Genomic DNA, 12,290 nt, shown 5'->3' on the forward strand with positions numbered 1-12,290 from the left:
TAAACTTGTTAGAAACTACCGTGGACAGGTGCAAACTAAAAAAGTAGAAAAAATAATACAGTTTTGAACTTGTGCGATGTAGCTGAGGTTGAGAAACTGTTACAGCTGGACTTTGGACATAACTATGTCTGCGTGACGCAATGGCAGCAATGGGAAAGGAGCTCTATACTTGATATATGCTCTCACTATCTGTTGTAATAAATGGATATTCTTTGAGTTCGCTGTCAATGTGAAATAAAATCTATCTGAGTGTTTCTATTGCTCCATTAACTCTAATTTATAATGAATCATTTTACAATCATATAGTATTAGTGGTCTAGAGATGCCACGAGACAGAAAATATCATTTGTGGTTTTCATCCAAAAGAAAAAAAAGCTGAAAGTGTTGACTAAAAAAAAATCCATTAAACAGGACTAGTACACAGTGTAAAATGTAACACTTTACAAATAATGTTGATGGTAATTATAATTGGACGCTGATGTACAACACAGTTTGTTGGCTTATCTTTGCTGTAACTGTGTGCATACTTCGGAATAGTGTTGGTTTATAGTAGCCTCAAAATAATAATAATAATAATAATAATAATAATAATAATAATAATAATAATTATTATTATTATTATTATTATTATTATTATTATTATTTTTAGTTTATTTCCTGCTGTTTTGAAGGTCCTTTTAAATCCGGGTCACGAACAAAGTGCATATAAGACCATACACACAACAGGACCTTGCTGCGATCCTCACAACCTTCTGCCTCCTTCCACTGTTTTGAGCAGAGACACTGGGCAGAATTCTACTCAACACTCAGTCAAAACTCTGAGGGAAAAACAACTGCACACACTAATAGTATTGTTAGCATTCATGTTGCAAGCAAGAAGTAACCTGACAAGCCATCTGTAAGAGGAACAATATTTGGCAGTCCAATGTGCACTTCTTCCTGTGTCAAGTGTGAGGTGTCTGAGTCCAATCTTGCTTAACATTTACTGTAGTCCTCAGTGTCTCGCAGACAAAACAAGCAAAACACCGGCGGAGTGGATGACTCACTGCTCTCCAACCTCCGATGTGACCTTCATCTGCATGCACAGAGCTGCTCGTCATTACACAGCAAATTACTGACCATGTCTCGGATGTAAAGCAGGTTACGCAGAGAGATGCGATTATCAGTGAGTATAAAGTGGGGACTTACTGAGAAATAAAACAAAGGATGTAAACTTATAGACAATAATCAACAATGGGGTTTGATGTGGGCTGATATAACAAGGCAAACGATTGTCCTATAAAAGTACACGCTGAAGTCCGTTTCTGTTTGTACATAACAACTGAACTTGGTATTTTATAAATGAATAACCTATATGTTTATAGCTACATTAAATATTGTGGATCCTCGGCGAGAAACGTTAGATCTTATTACACTTACGGTATTTCATAGCTTTTTTGTTTTACTGTTATGGTTAAGCCATATCGGCACTTAATATTAAATTATTTACACGCTTGTGTAGCACTGCTAGACTCATGCACAGGTGGCTATGGCATTGTTGGGATTCAAACTCTAAATATGAGCTACACACAACAGTGACAACCACTTTAAGCCAATTGGGAGTGTAGATTAAAATTCCACTCATGTTTTTTAACATAATTTCCCTTGCAATTTTGGGAGTCCAGACAGATATGCAATGTTTACAGTTCCTGGGTTTTGTGATATCTAGTTTAGTTTTGCCTACAAATATTTATTCAGCTGGAATGGGCTCTGGTTTTTTTTTTAATTTTTTTTTTTATTACCACACAATGGGATGGCCGTCATCTAATCATCCTTTTTAAACAATGATACTGGCACAAAAATGACCCAAGTAAGACTATTTCATCAATGAGAAAATTAATTGAATGACTTTTCTGAACGATATTTTGGCTTTTCTGCCATTACATTTCATTATTTCCTGCTTAACGCATCATTATGTATGAAAATCGTTTTCCAAAACATCCAGATAAAGTGCTGTTAAAGCCAGTAGGCTGCCTTCTTTAAAGCTCTTAACAGAGAGGAAAGAGTGAATATAACTTTTAAAGAAAGCAGTAACTTTTCTGTAAAAAGTCCTGGTCAGTTACTAAAATATTAACAATTCTTTAAGCCATAATCAATGGGAGCAAATACGAACTCCAAGGAGATAATCAGTGAGCGCAAATACAAACCTGAGATCAGGACAAATGAAAGTGTTTAAATTGTTATGAGCATTCAGTATCAGTTCATTGCATGTAGTGGGCTCACATTAATTAAGGCTCTCTTAGTAGGAAATTGGTTGTAACTGCTTTGAAATTCTGACAGAAATGTAATTTTGGCTCTTCTATTACAAATACAAGTAAAGGAATTAATCAAGATTCCTCATACATAATAGCGGCTATAATTAAAAAAATTCAGAGAGCTTTGAATGTGTTCTAGTGAAACAGGAGCTGACACAGTAAGTGCATTTTCCTTTCAATTGTGTAGTAAAACTTCAGTCAGCCCAAATGACTATCTTTAAGCAGCATATAGTAGAACTTATATATATATATATATATTTTTTTTTTTTTTTTTGCTGTGTCAAAGAGAATCTCTGAGCACCTGGGAAGACACAGTGATGTAGCAGAGCTGATTTGAGACCAAAAGCAGACAATCAGAAAAAAACAGAAGATTGTTAGCACTTACAGAACCCTGTATCATTCACACATTTATTTCCCTAGCACTCCGCAGCAAGTGATAAACAATATGCCTTTGTGCAGATGGCTGGCTTGCCTGGACTCATCGGAGTAATTGATGGAAACTAAAATGATGAATCCATGAGAAAACGAACGAGGCTTATGTGAATCAGAAGACTCTACAGAGAACAAGTGCAATAAATAGGACAAAATGCGACATCTAAAATGCGAGTCTAAACTAGGGGACTTGGGGTACAAAGCAGGGAACACTAGTGGTGCCATCCCTTAGCACACACACACAAACAAAAACACATACACCTTCAGTGTGGACAAGATGCCATTCAGCATGCATTTCATGTCTTTGGAATAGGGGAGAAAAACCAGAGCAGCCATAGAAAACCCTTGAAGGATGTGAAAACTCAACACACACAGGGTATAGGTGGGAATCAATTCACCAAACCTGGAGGTGCAAGGCAAACGTGCTAACCAATTAGACACCATGTCTCCACTCCCTCTCTCACATTCTCAGTGTGTTAGCCTGCATTAGCCTGTTAGCCTGCATGCCGGAACGGACATCGTTCTGTGCTGTCTAGAACAGTAGTGCTGAAGAAACTGTGGCAATTCAGCACCTTGGACAGCACCACTGAGTGTGGCTGCAAGGTGGGATGGCCAAAAGTGTGCCAGAACCAGAGGAGCCAATCAGCAGCGGCCTCTAGCTCCTCACCCTCCGGAAGAAGTCAAGTTGAAAAAGTCTGGCTCAACAGTAGGGGAAGTAAGCTTTGAGTGGCAGGAAGAAAAATAATGTTCTGCTGTTCTTTTCCTGTGTGTCAGCAGACTCCCCCAACTGGGGAAGATGACACTCCCCTACCTGCTGAGCTTCCATGTCACCGCCACTCAGCTGAGAAGAGTTTCACCACTGCCCTCACTCTTTCCCCTGATTGCTGCACTTCTACTTATTCAAATAAACGAGCACTATTCTCTGATCACTGACTGTTTCTCTTTCCATGTTCCCTTTACTGCCATGAGTGTTACACTGTATTCTGATTTTAACCAAAATTTGGACATGGTGTAGAAATGACAGCACTGTCAGTTCTGACCCTGACTGTTACTCAACCTCAGCTATATAATCATAATATGACAAAATATCATTGGTCTCAACTAATGATGAGCTCTGTTGCTAAAGTACAGAAGCATATTGAACTTTGTCTCTATTGAGTTAAATGGTACAGACTACAAATTACTCTTTAGTATAGAGCTGAAATGTATATCAAGACACACACACAAACACACACCTGCAAGAAACCCACATGTGCATGCATGCTTGAACATCTATGCATGCACACAAACATACACACCTTCTAGAACACACACACACACACACACACACACACACACGTGTACACATACAATCTTCTGTTTCTCCCTTCTAAAGAGCATTAATATCCTTACACAGCATGAATCATGAGACTCCGGGGTCTTAGTAACTTGGTCAGTGCTCTGATTCATTCTTTTAATAATGAGAGGAAGCAGTCAGAAACTGCAAAGAAAGCGACATGTCACGTCTCTCCCCTCTGTTGACCCCATGCTACCCATCGCTGAGACTAAGCGTCTGCCCATCATCCTGCCCTAACAAGTCTGGATTTATAATGAGCGCAATCATGGTTATTTATCACTAAGTGCAGAGAGAGTCTGGGCTCAGCCCTGGCTTTTCAGATACGCTAAGGTAGTGCACTTGAGACCTACATGTATTGAACGGCACTATTTTCAGTCTTCCGCTAGATATCAAATTGCTCATACCCAATGGCATAAAAGTGTGGTTTAATGTTTGCAGAAGAAAATTAGATGTTTCTTTTTGTGTGTTTGTGTGTGTGTTCAAATCAATGAGCACTCACACAAATCTTGCGTCCTGTGCCTTAATGTGCTGCTGGTCCTGACATGACTACACACACACACACACACACACACACACACACACGCACACACACACTATTATAATGGCCTCAATAATGGCCTCAACTTTTTTTACATTTAGCGATGCTGACAAATATTTATGAATAGCAGGCGTCTAATTTATTTTGACTTGTGCCTATATAAATAAAAATAACATTGTTCAGCTTAACAGCATCAAATCTGGAGACAGATTAACAGGAAAAGTATCCTTGATGCCATGTTGGACAAGCAGGAGGACTGAGATGTAAGGAAACCTAATAAACACTGCTCAAAGAATTAAAGGAACACTTAAATCACACACTGAATCTCATTGAACAAAATAATCATGTTGAAAATATTTACTTTATGTAAATCATTGAGAACAAAATGATGAGACAAAGGTCAGTGGAAACCAAAACCATCAACCCAGTGAGAGCTGGATTCTAAATGAGACATAAAATCAAAGTAAAAAAGAAATAAATTATAGGTTGATCCTATGAACTTGTATGAATTTAATCACAGCAACTCATTATGCAAGTCAGTAGTGTGTATGGCCCCAATGTGCCTGTATGCACTCACATCAAGGCATGCCCCTGATGAAATGGTGGATGGTATCCTGGAGGATTTCCTCCCAGACCTAGCAGCTTTAATATATAACATCCCATTCAGTCAATGCCACCAGTGCTTTCATCATCCAGAAACTGCCTTCACTCTCTGGCTACATGAGGCCAAGCAATGTTATGTACATCCCAGTACCTAACAGCAGTAAGGGTACTGTTGCATAGCACGTGGAGGTGCAACCCTTCAAAGATATTCACCCCAGACCATCACTGACCAACTAACAAACTGGTCATGCTGGATGAAGTTGCCGAAAGCCTATTCCCCACAGCATCTAAAGAGTTATTCACGTCTGTCATGTATGTTTGTTGTGAACCTGCTCTCATTTGTGAAGAGAACAGAGGCAGACTTGCAAATTCTGGTGTTCTCTGGCATGTGCCAATCAAGCTGCACAGTGCTGGGGTGTGAGAACAGGTTCGACAAGAGGACGATGGACACCCTCATGGAGCCTGTTTCTGGCCATCTGTTAGCCTGCTAGAGGTCAGTTTGCAGGGCTCTGGTAGTGCTTCTCCTGTTTCTCCTCACACAATGGAGAAGATACTGAAACTGCTGCTGGGCTGTTGCCCTTCTGATTGAGTTGCAGGTACTGCCTCATAGCCCTTACAGTCCCAAGTAGTGACAAGGAACCTAACAAAACACAAAACTAGAGACAAATCTCTCAGGAATGATAAAGAGTCATCATCTGCAAAACCATTCCCTTCTTGATGCTGCCTCTCCATTGCACTTGTTCTTACTTTAATTTGAAACAAAGCAGGTGAAACTGATTCACAATCACTTCTGCTTCCAAACCAGACAGATCCATAATCCAAGTTTAATTGAATTGGTGTTATACTACGATCACCAAGTTTTCTGTAACTTTTTTTGAACACTGTATTTGGAAAAGAGCCAATAATGACACACACCACACATGGGAGGATACAGCACACTGCAGATTTAGAAATACCAAACTGCTCACTTTTTTGTTACTTACTGCAGTTTTGCAGAGCATTAAAGGAGATGCCAAATGGAAATCAGTGGTAATTGAACCTGAAATAGAGCAGGTTTAAATGCGCACGGTTGAGGTGAAAGTTTCTCATGTGGATGGGAAGCAGAACATGGTACTGGACCCGAGGCTCCTTGTAAGAGGTGATGTTACTCTGGTTGGATTGGAGGTGTGCCACGATTTCTGTGAATGTGAACACAACTCATACTTGGGTCCACACTAGTGTCTTCATGGGTGTTTGTGATGAGGTTTGAAAGAATCAAGTTAGTCTAAAACCAGACCAATGCTGCAGCAGAAGCCAAGAACATGCAAAGTCAGATTTAGCCTGCAGCAAACATGCACTGTATTACTTTAATAATTACATAAAAAAATACTTATATAATTATCCTTATTTAATATTTCCTCAAAATTAAATGATATTCCTAACATTTGTGTTTAATGCTAAATATAACTAAATATAAACCGTGTATGAAATCTCCAAAACTCATTAGTACATCAGTCACTTTACCCATGGATTTTTTTTTACCCAGAAGAACTCAGAAGCTCTTAAACACCTTTTGAACAAGCAGGGTTTTAATGCATACAGTACTAAATGTCTTGTGTAAAAACACCTATGAATGATTTATGAACAAATTCATTTGTTTCCAGCTTAATAAATGAGGTCTATATCATGAGGACCCTACATTCAATAATTTGTAATACAGCTAATTAATACTGCACCAACACAACAGTAAAGGAACCTTTTGACACAAATTGTGCACAGCAAACACAATAATTAAATACCACTCACTTAAGGTATTCCAAGCTTTAAGCAAACACATCTCACTCTTATTTTGCTAAATACTTACAGTGACTATAGTTGGTGTTACATTTACAGTTCACTGGGTTTCCCTTAACAACTTGCCTTTTCTTAACTATAAAAAAATGTCTAATTGTACCCAGTTTTAGCTTTTCAGAAGTTTTAAAATATGAGAAAGCTTAAATATAAGATCCAATTTGGATAGAGTACAATTCTCTGGAGTTACAATTTCAGCTTTAAAGCTTTCTCTAAATCAGTGTCAGTCTCTGAAACACAGTCTCTGAATACTGGAGAAAGTTAAACATAGACTTTAAGAGTTTTTAATAAAATGTGGGTGCTGTTAGGAAAAGTGAGAGTAGATACAACAAGACAGAACTAACAGAGTGGGAGAAAATTATATTAATATAGAAACCTTCTCACAATCATCAAATACTTGTTTTCTTTAAGGCAACTGAATGATTTCTTTTTAATCGTAATGCACTCTATCTATCTATCTATCTATCTATCTATCTATCTATCTATCTATCTATCTATCTATCTACACAGTATATAGACATGCTATGTCTTTAATGTATTGTGTTGGTGGATGGATGGACGGATGGATTGCAGTAATCATAAATCTGAGCATTATCATGTACGCAACATCTTTGTAAAACATACAGGAAGGAAACAATTTCAGACTATGAAAATGTAATCTGTTCATCTGTTTGTTATAATGACAAGTCAATATAACTGGAAGCATGGCTGGGCATGTGGACTGTCCAACTGCTAAAACTTGAAGATTGTTTCTCAACATGAGCTTATAAGTAACATCTTTGTATGACAAACAATGTCTGAATGAACTCCAAAACCTAATCGGTTCATCTGCTGCATACAATACTAAATCTATATAAATCCTATAAATATTTAACTAAACATTCTTGAGAATTTCAAACCCATGTATAAATAGACAACTTCGCCACTTTACCACTGTCATGAAGACGGAACAGAGCGGACCCAAACGCAGGATAGCAAAAATAAACAGGGTTTAATAACAAAGAACACGAAACATGACGCGGACTAGAGACAGGACAAAACCACAGTAGATGCCGCGCCGCACCAGGCAACGCGGCACAGTTAAATAGACAAGGTAATACAATTGGAAACAGGTGTGTGGAAGCGGGCAGGAAGAGACAAGGGGCGGGGCAGACACGTGACGAAGAACATAAACAAATGCACGTGGCCAGAGTCCGGGCAGAGTCCTAACAACCACCTTGTTCAGGTGGCTGAACTGCAGCACAATAACATAGCACATGCACATTTTTAGACTGGATATCTAGATATTTATGCACATAGCAACCACAAACATGGGTATGTTGTCACACAGTGCTATCTATAAAATAACAAAGGGGAAGACTATGATACTGAATACATTAGTAACATAGCTTGTTCAATACACAGTATAGTCCTAGCCTTACATTACAACTAATGAAATCATCTCTCTTTCAATTCCACATTCCGTCTCTGATCCAGAAGCAGACTGCCGTTGCATTTAGCTGCTGACTTTTCTGCTATTTTCAATCATTTGTTCTATGGAAATTCCAAAACCAGTGTCTGATTAAAATGCACTGTTCTTTTTCAAATTGAATTAAAAAGAATCAGTAGAGCTTTTTGGCCTGTTGCAGCCAATCACATGCGTTTATGTAAAATATGCATTAAGCTGAAAGTGAATCATTGGATCAGAAACAAGCTACAAAGTTAAATGTGCATTCAAGACCTCCTGGAAAGCTGGAATATATGAGTTGGGAAGTCGTAAGTCTTAATTAGCTACAAAAAATAGAGCAAATTTTTTAATTGTTCTTCTTGAAAATGTCCTCAGAACTAGAATCAGCCTCTGAGGTAATTTGGTTTTGGTTGGTTGCTCCCTGTTCGGGGTCACCACTGTGGATCACGTGGTCCACGTATTAGATTTGGCACAGCTTTTATGGTGGATGTCCTTCCTGATGCAGCCCTCCGATTTTATTTAAACCTGGGCAGCAACAATGAGAGCACAGGATCCTGCTGCTGGACCACTAGGAGGCCAGACTATGAGATGAGTCAACATTTAATTTCAACAACTTGACTGTCAACTACAGATTCACAGATTCACTGTGTTTTCTTAGTCACACACCCTAACTCGGAAACTTGGAGCACGAAACAAATCAAAAGTTTCCCGACCCATAATAATAACTGTGTGGTGGTGTTCATGTGTGTTCAATTCGTAAATATGATCTTGACTTGATGATTTGAACGCACATGAACGCCACCACACAGTTATTGTAGTGTAGTTCTTCACTGTATTTATAGTACGTTCAAATCATCAAGTCAAGATCATATTCATGTGTGTTCAATTCATGAATATGATCTTGACTTGATGATTTGAACGCACTATAAATACAGTACGACAGAACGGGAAACGTTTTCATAAAATATAAACGGACAGAGAAGCATGTGTTTAGCTCTACTATAAAACAAAACATAACCCCTTCACTTTCTTTCTATTTTATAGCAATGAACTCATCAGTAAAGGTATTTAAAAGGTAAATCTTCCATTCATTTATGGTAGTTGCTTCTCTAGACATATAGAAGAAAATCATTTTTTTGTAACTGCAACTGCAAAATTTTAGTTGAATACCCATGGATTAGAATAAAAGAAAAAAGAATAAAATGCCTACATATCTGTCACTGAGTTTTGTACCTGAACTAAATGACATAACACAATGCATTATGTCATGTTACGTTTGATTGATTTTTTTTTCTCACCTGTTGAGCCAGTGGCTCAGGTCTGGCAGATGTGCCCACTGCACCCCGGTCTGGTTGAGTGACCTGAGCATTCGACAGCATGTCAGGGTGAGGAGCGGCGTGGCCAGGGCTAACCACTTCTCCGAGTCTGCACTGACCCCCAGCTCAGCCACTGGAGAGAAAGATGCAGCTTTTTCCTCTATGGTAGAAGGCAGAAGTAGACTTTCTTGCTCTTCTTCATCTGGGCGATGCTTTTCCCTGAAATACTTCCTGCAGACATCCTGGAAGACAGCCAGGCAAAGCGTGTTGAGCAGGAAGTACCATGTCTGGTGTTCCTCTTCTACAAAGCTACTGGAAGCCAAGCTGAGAGTGTGGCCGATCGTGCCGATCAGAAGCAGGATGTCCAGTTCAGACAGAGTCCACTCTGAGGAAGACGTCTGAGAGAGAGAGAGAGAGAGAGAGAGAGAGAGAGAGAGATGTAAAATGTATCACCTATTACATGCACGATCACACCCACTGACTGTGTGCTTGCGATAGCTTCTCTTGCACTCGAGTTCTCAGCAGTATTAGGACGTGCTGAGAACTAATTAAAGGACTTTAAATTAAATCATAGGAATAAAGGTGTTAAAAGCCTGAAATGCAGGCATGTGTAAAATGTACTTTGTGCCAAATGAGTGACACTGAAATCAGCAGCAAGATTCCCGCAGTGCAGGATAAAATGGTAAAAAGGGGGAGATTTAACCGATTTCCTGTTAGATTCAACTCAACCTGAACCAAATTCATGCCTAGGACACTGTGGAATAAATCAGTAATTCAAAACTACTTGGCCTGTAACAGCAAATCATATGCATTTATGTAAATTATGTACTTAGCTAAAATTGGCTCATTGGATCAGGAACTAGCTACAGGGCTAAATTTGAGTTCAAGACATCCTGGGAAACTCGTATTTAAAATTTAGAAAGTTGTAATTACAACATTAAGTAGGTGCATTTGGTCAAAGTCATTTTGGCTGGAGCAAGATGGAGGTGTAGCTTCTCGTAATTAACTACAGAAAATACTCTACTTCTAACGCTGTATCAGTTGATTCAACTGTGTTTTCTTACTCAAGGCTGTGTGCATTCTAGTCATAAGTACAATCTAGAATTGATGATTTGAATGCACCATAAAGAAAGTACACCAGAAAGGGAGGAGCTTTCACTCAATGGATATTTAGATATTTCATATAGATATTTCATTTTTTTTTAAGTCAGGGACATCATAAAAACTCTACTATAAAACAAAGTACCCGCTTAACCTTCACTTAATCAGTACTTCAGAAATGATTAAGCATTTGAGGGTGAATATTTTCCATTTAGTCGGGGTAGTTGCTTATAATTATAATAAAGAATTTTACGTAACTACTCCTTTATACATTTTAATTAAATAACATGGACTAGACTAGAATGAAAGAAATGCCTACATACATTACAATACTGAAAGCATCTTAAGAGTCCCCTATATTCAAAGCACACACACACATGCACACACACACACACGCACACACACGCACACACACGCACACACACGCACACACACACACGCACACACGCACACAGGCACGCACACACGCACGCACACAAACTGCCCTCACTGTGTTATTAAGCAGCTACAGGGAGGAATGTTTAAAGAGCTAAGCAATAAAAAATGGACAAATATACATGCACAACTACTGCCAGCATAACTACAGACGACATAAACACACTCCTAAACACCGCTGTGGACATTAAATACAACAGGAGAAGGTTTCCTTTAACAGACTTGGCTAAAAACACATACTAACCAGTTGATCATGGCTAAACACTAGAACGCAACAGTTTAGGATCAACATTTACTATACAGACACTTCATAGTAATGAGAATCTTCAGGAATGTTCTGGAATCTTCTTCATGGTTAATGGTTATGCAGTCAGAGCCCACCTTGCCCTTGTGCACTAATGAAATCTTAATTAGTTACTCCATGTCTGAGCATCATGATGGATACAAAACACGTGTCGCTAAGACACCAGTTACCATGGGGACACGGTACTCCTTGGGGCTGTGACAGGGTGGCTCTGCAGTGACCAATGAGCCACCATCCATCACTGAGAGCAACGCTGAGAAGAACTTAGCCAAGGGGAAAATGAATTGTGTAACAAACACACTAACACTGACGTCTGTGTAAGCACAATCATGGAGAGGGGAGAAAAAAAATATTACCACTCCCTTGCTGTCTCCCTTCCTCTTGCTTGCTCTCTGGTTCTCTTTCCCTCTTTATTTCCCTCTCCCTTTCAAGCCATGCTTGATTCCCCTTTGCTGGAATATTTGTATCCCTGAAGCTCAAACTGACTGGAAACCATCCTTTTGGAGATTATGAGTTTTTTTTCTCCGCTCTTTGTTTTGGCCTCTGTTGGTTGTGGTTTTTGATCTCCATATATAAGAAGAAATCATTCTGAGGCTAAAATTAGAATGGAAGAAATAAAGCACCAGGCTTTACTATTTATACGCTGATTCAGTG

General features: G+C 38.9%; 1 protein-coding gene across 2 annotated transcripts in view; it reads right to left on the minus strand.

Moving 5' to 3' along the window:
• pigg (phosphatidylinositol glycan anchor biosynthesis class G) overlaps positions 1-12,290 on the minus strand; it is a 123,787-nt gene that overhangs the window by 31,661 nt on the left and 79,836 nt on the right. For both annotated transcript variants that reach the window (XM_060884711.1, XM_060884710.1), the window contains exon 9: positions 9,779-10,194. In XM_060884711.1, coding sequence (XP_060740694.1) covers positions 9,779-10,194 — 416 coding nt within the window. The remainder of the gene's footprint in view (positions 1-9,778; positions 10,195-12,290) is intronic.

Source organism: Tachysurus vachellii, chromosome 13 (genome assembly GCF_030014155.1).
Source record: "Tachysurus vachellii isolate PV-2020 chromosome 13, HZAU_Pvac_v1, whole genome shotgun sequence".
NCBI classification, from domain to species: domain Eukaryota; kingdom Metazoa; phylum Chordata; class Actinopteri; order Siluriformes; family Bagridae; genus Tachysurus; species Tachysurus vachellii.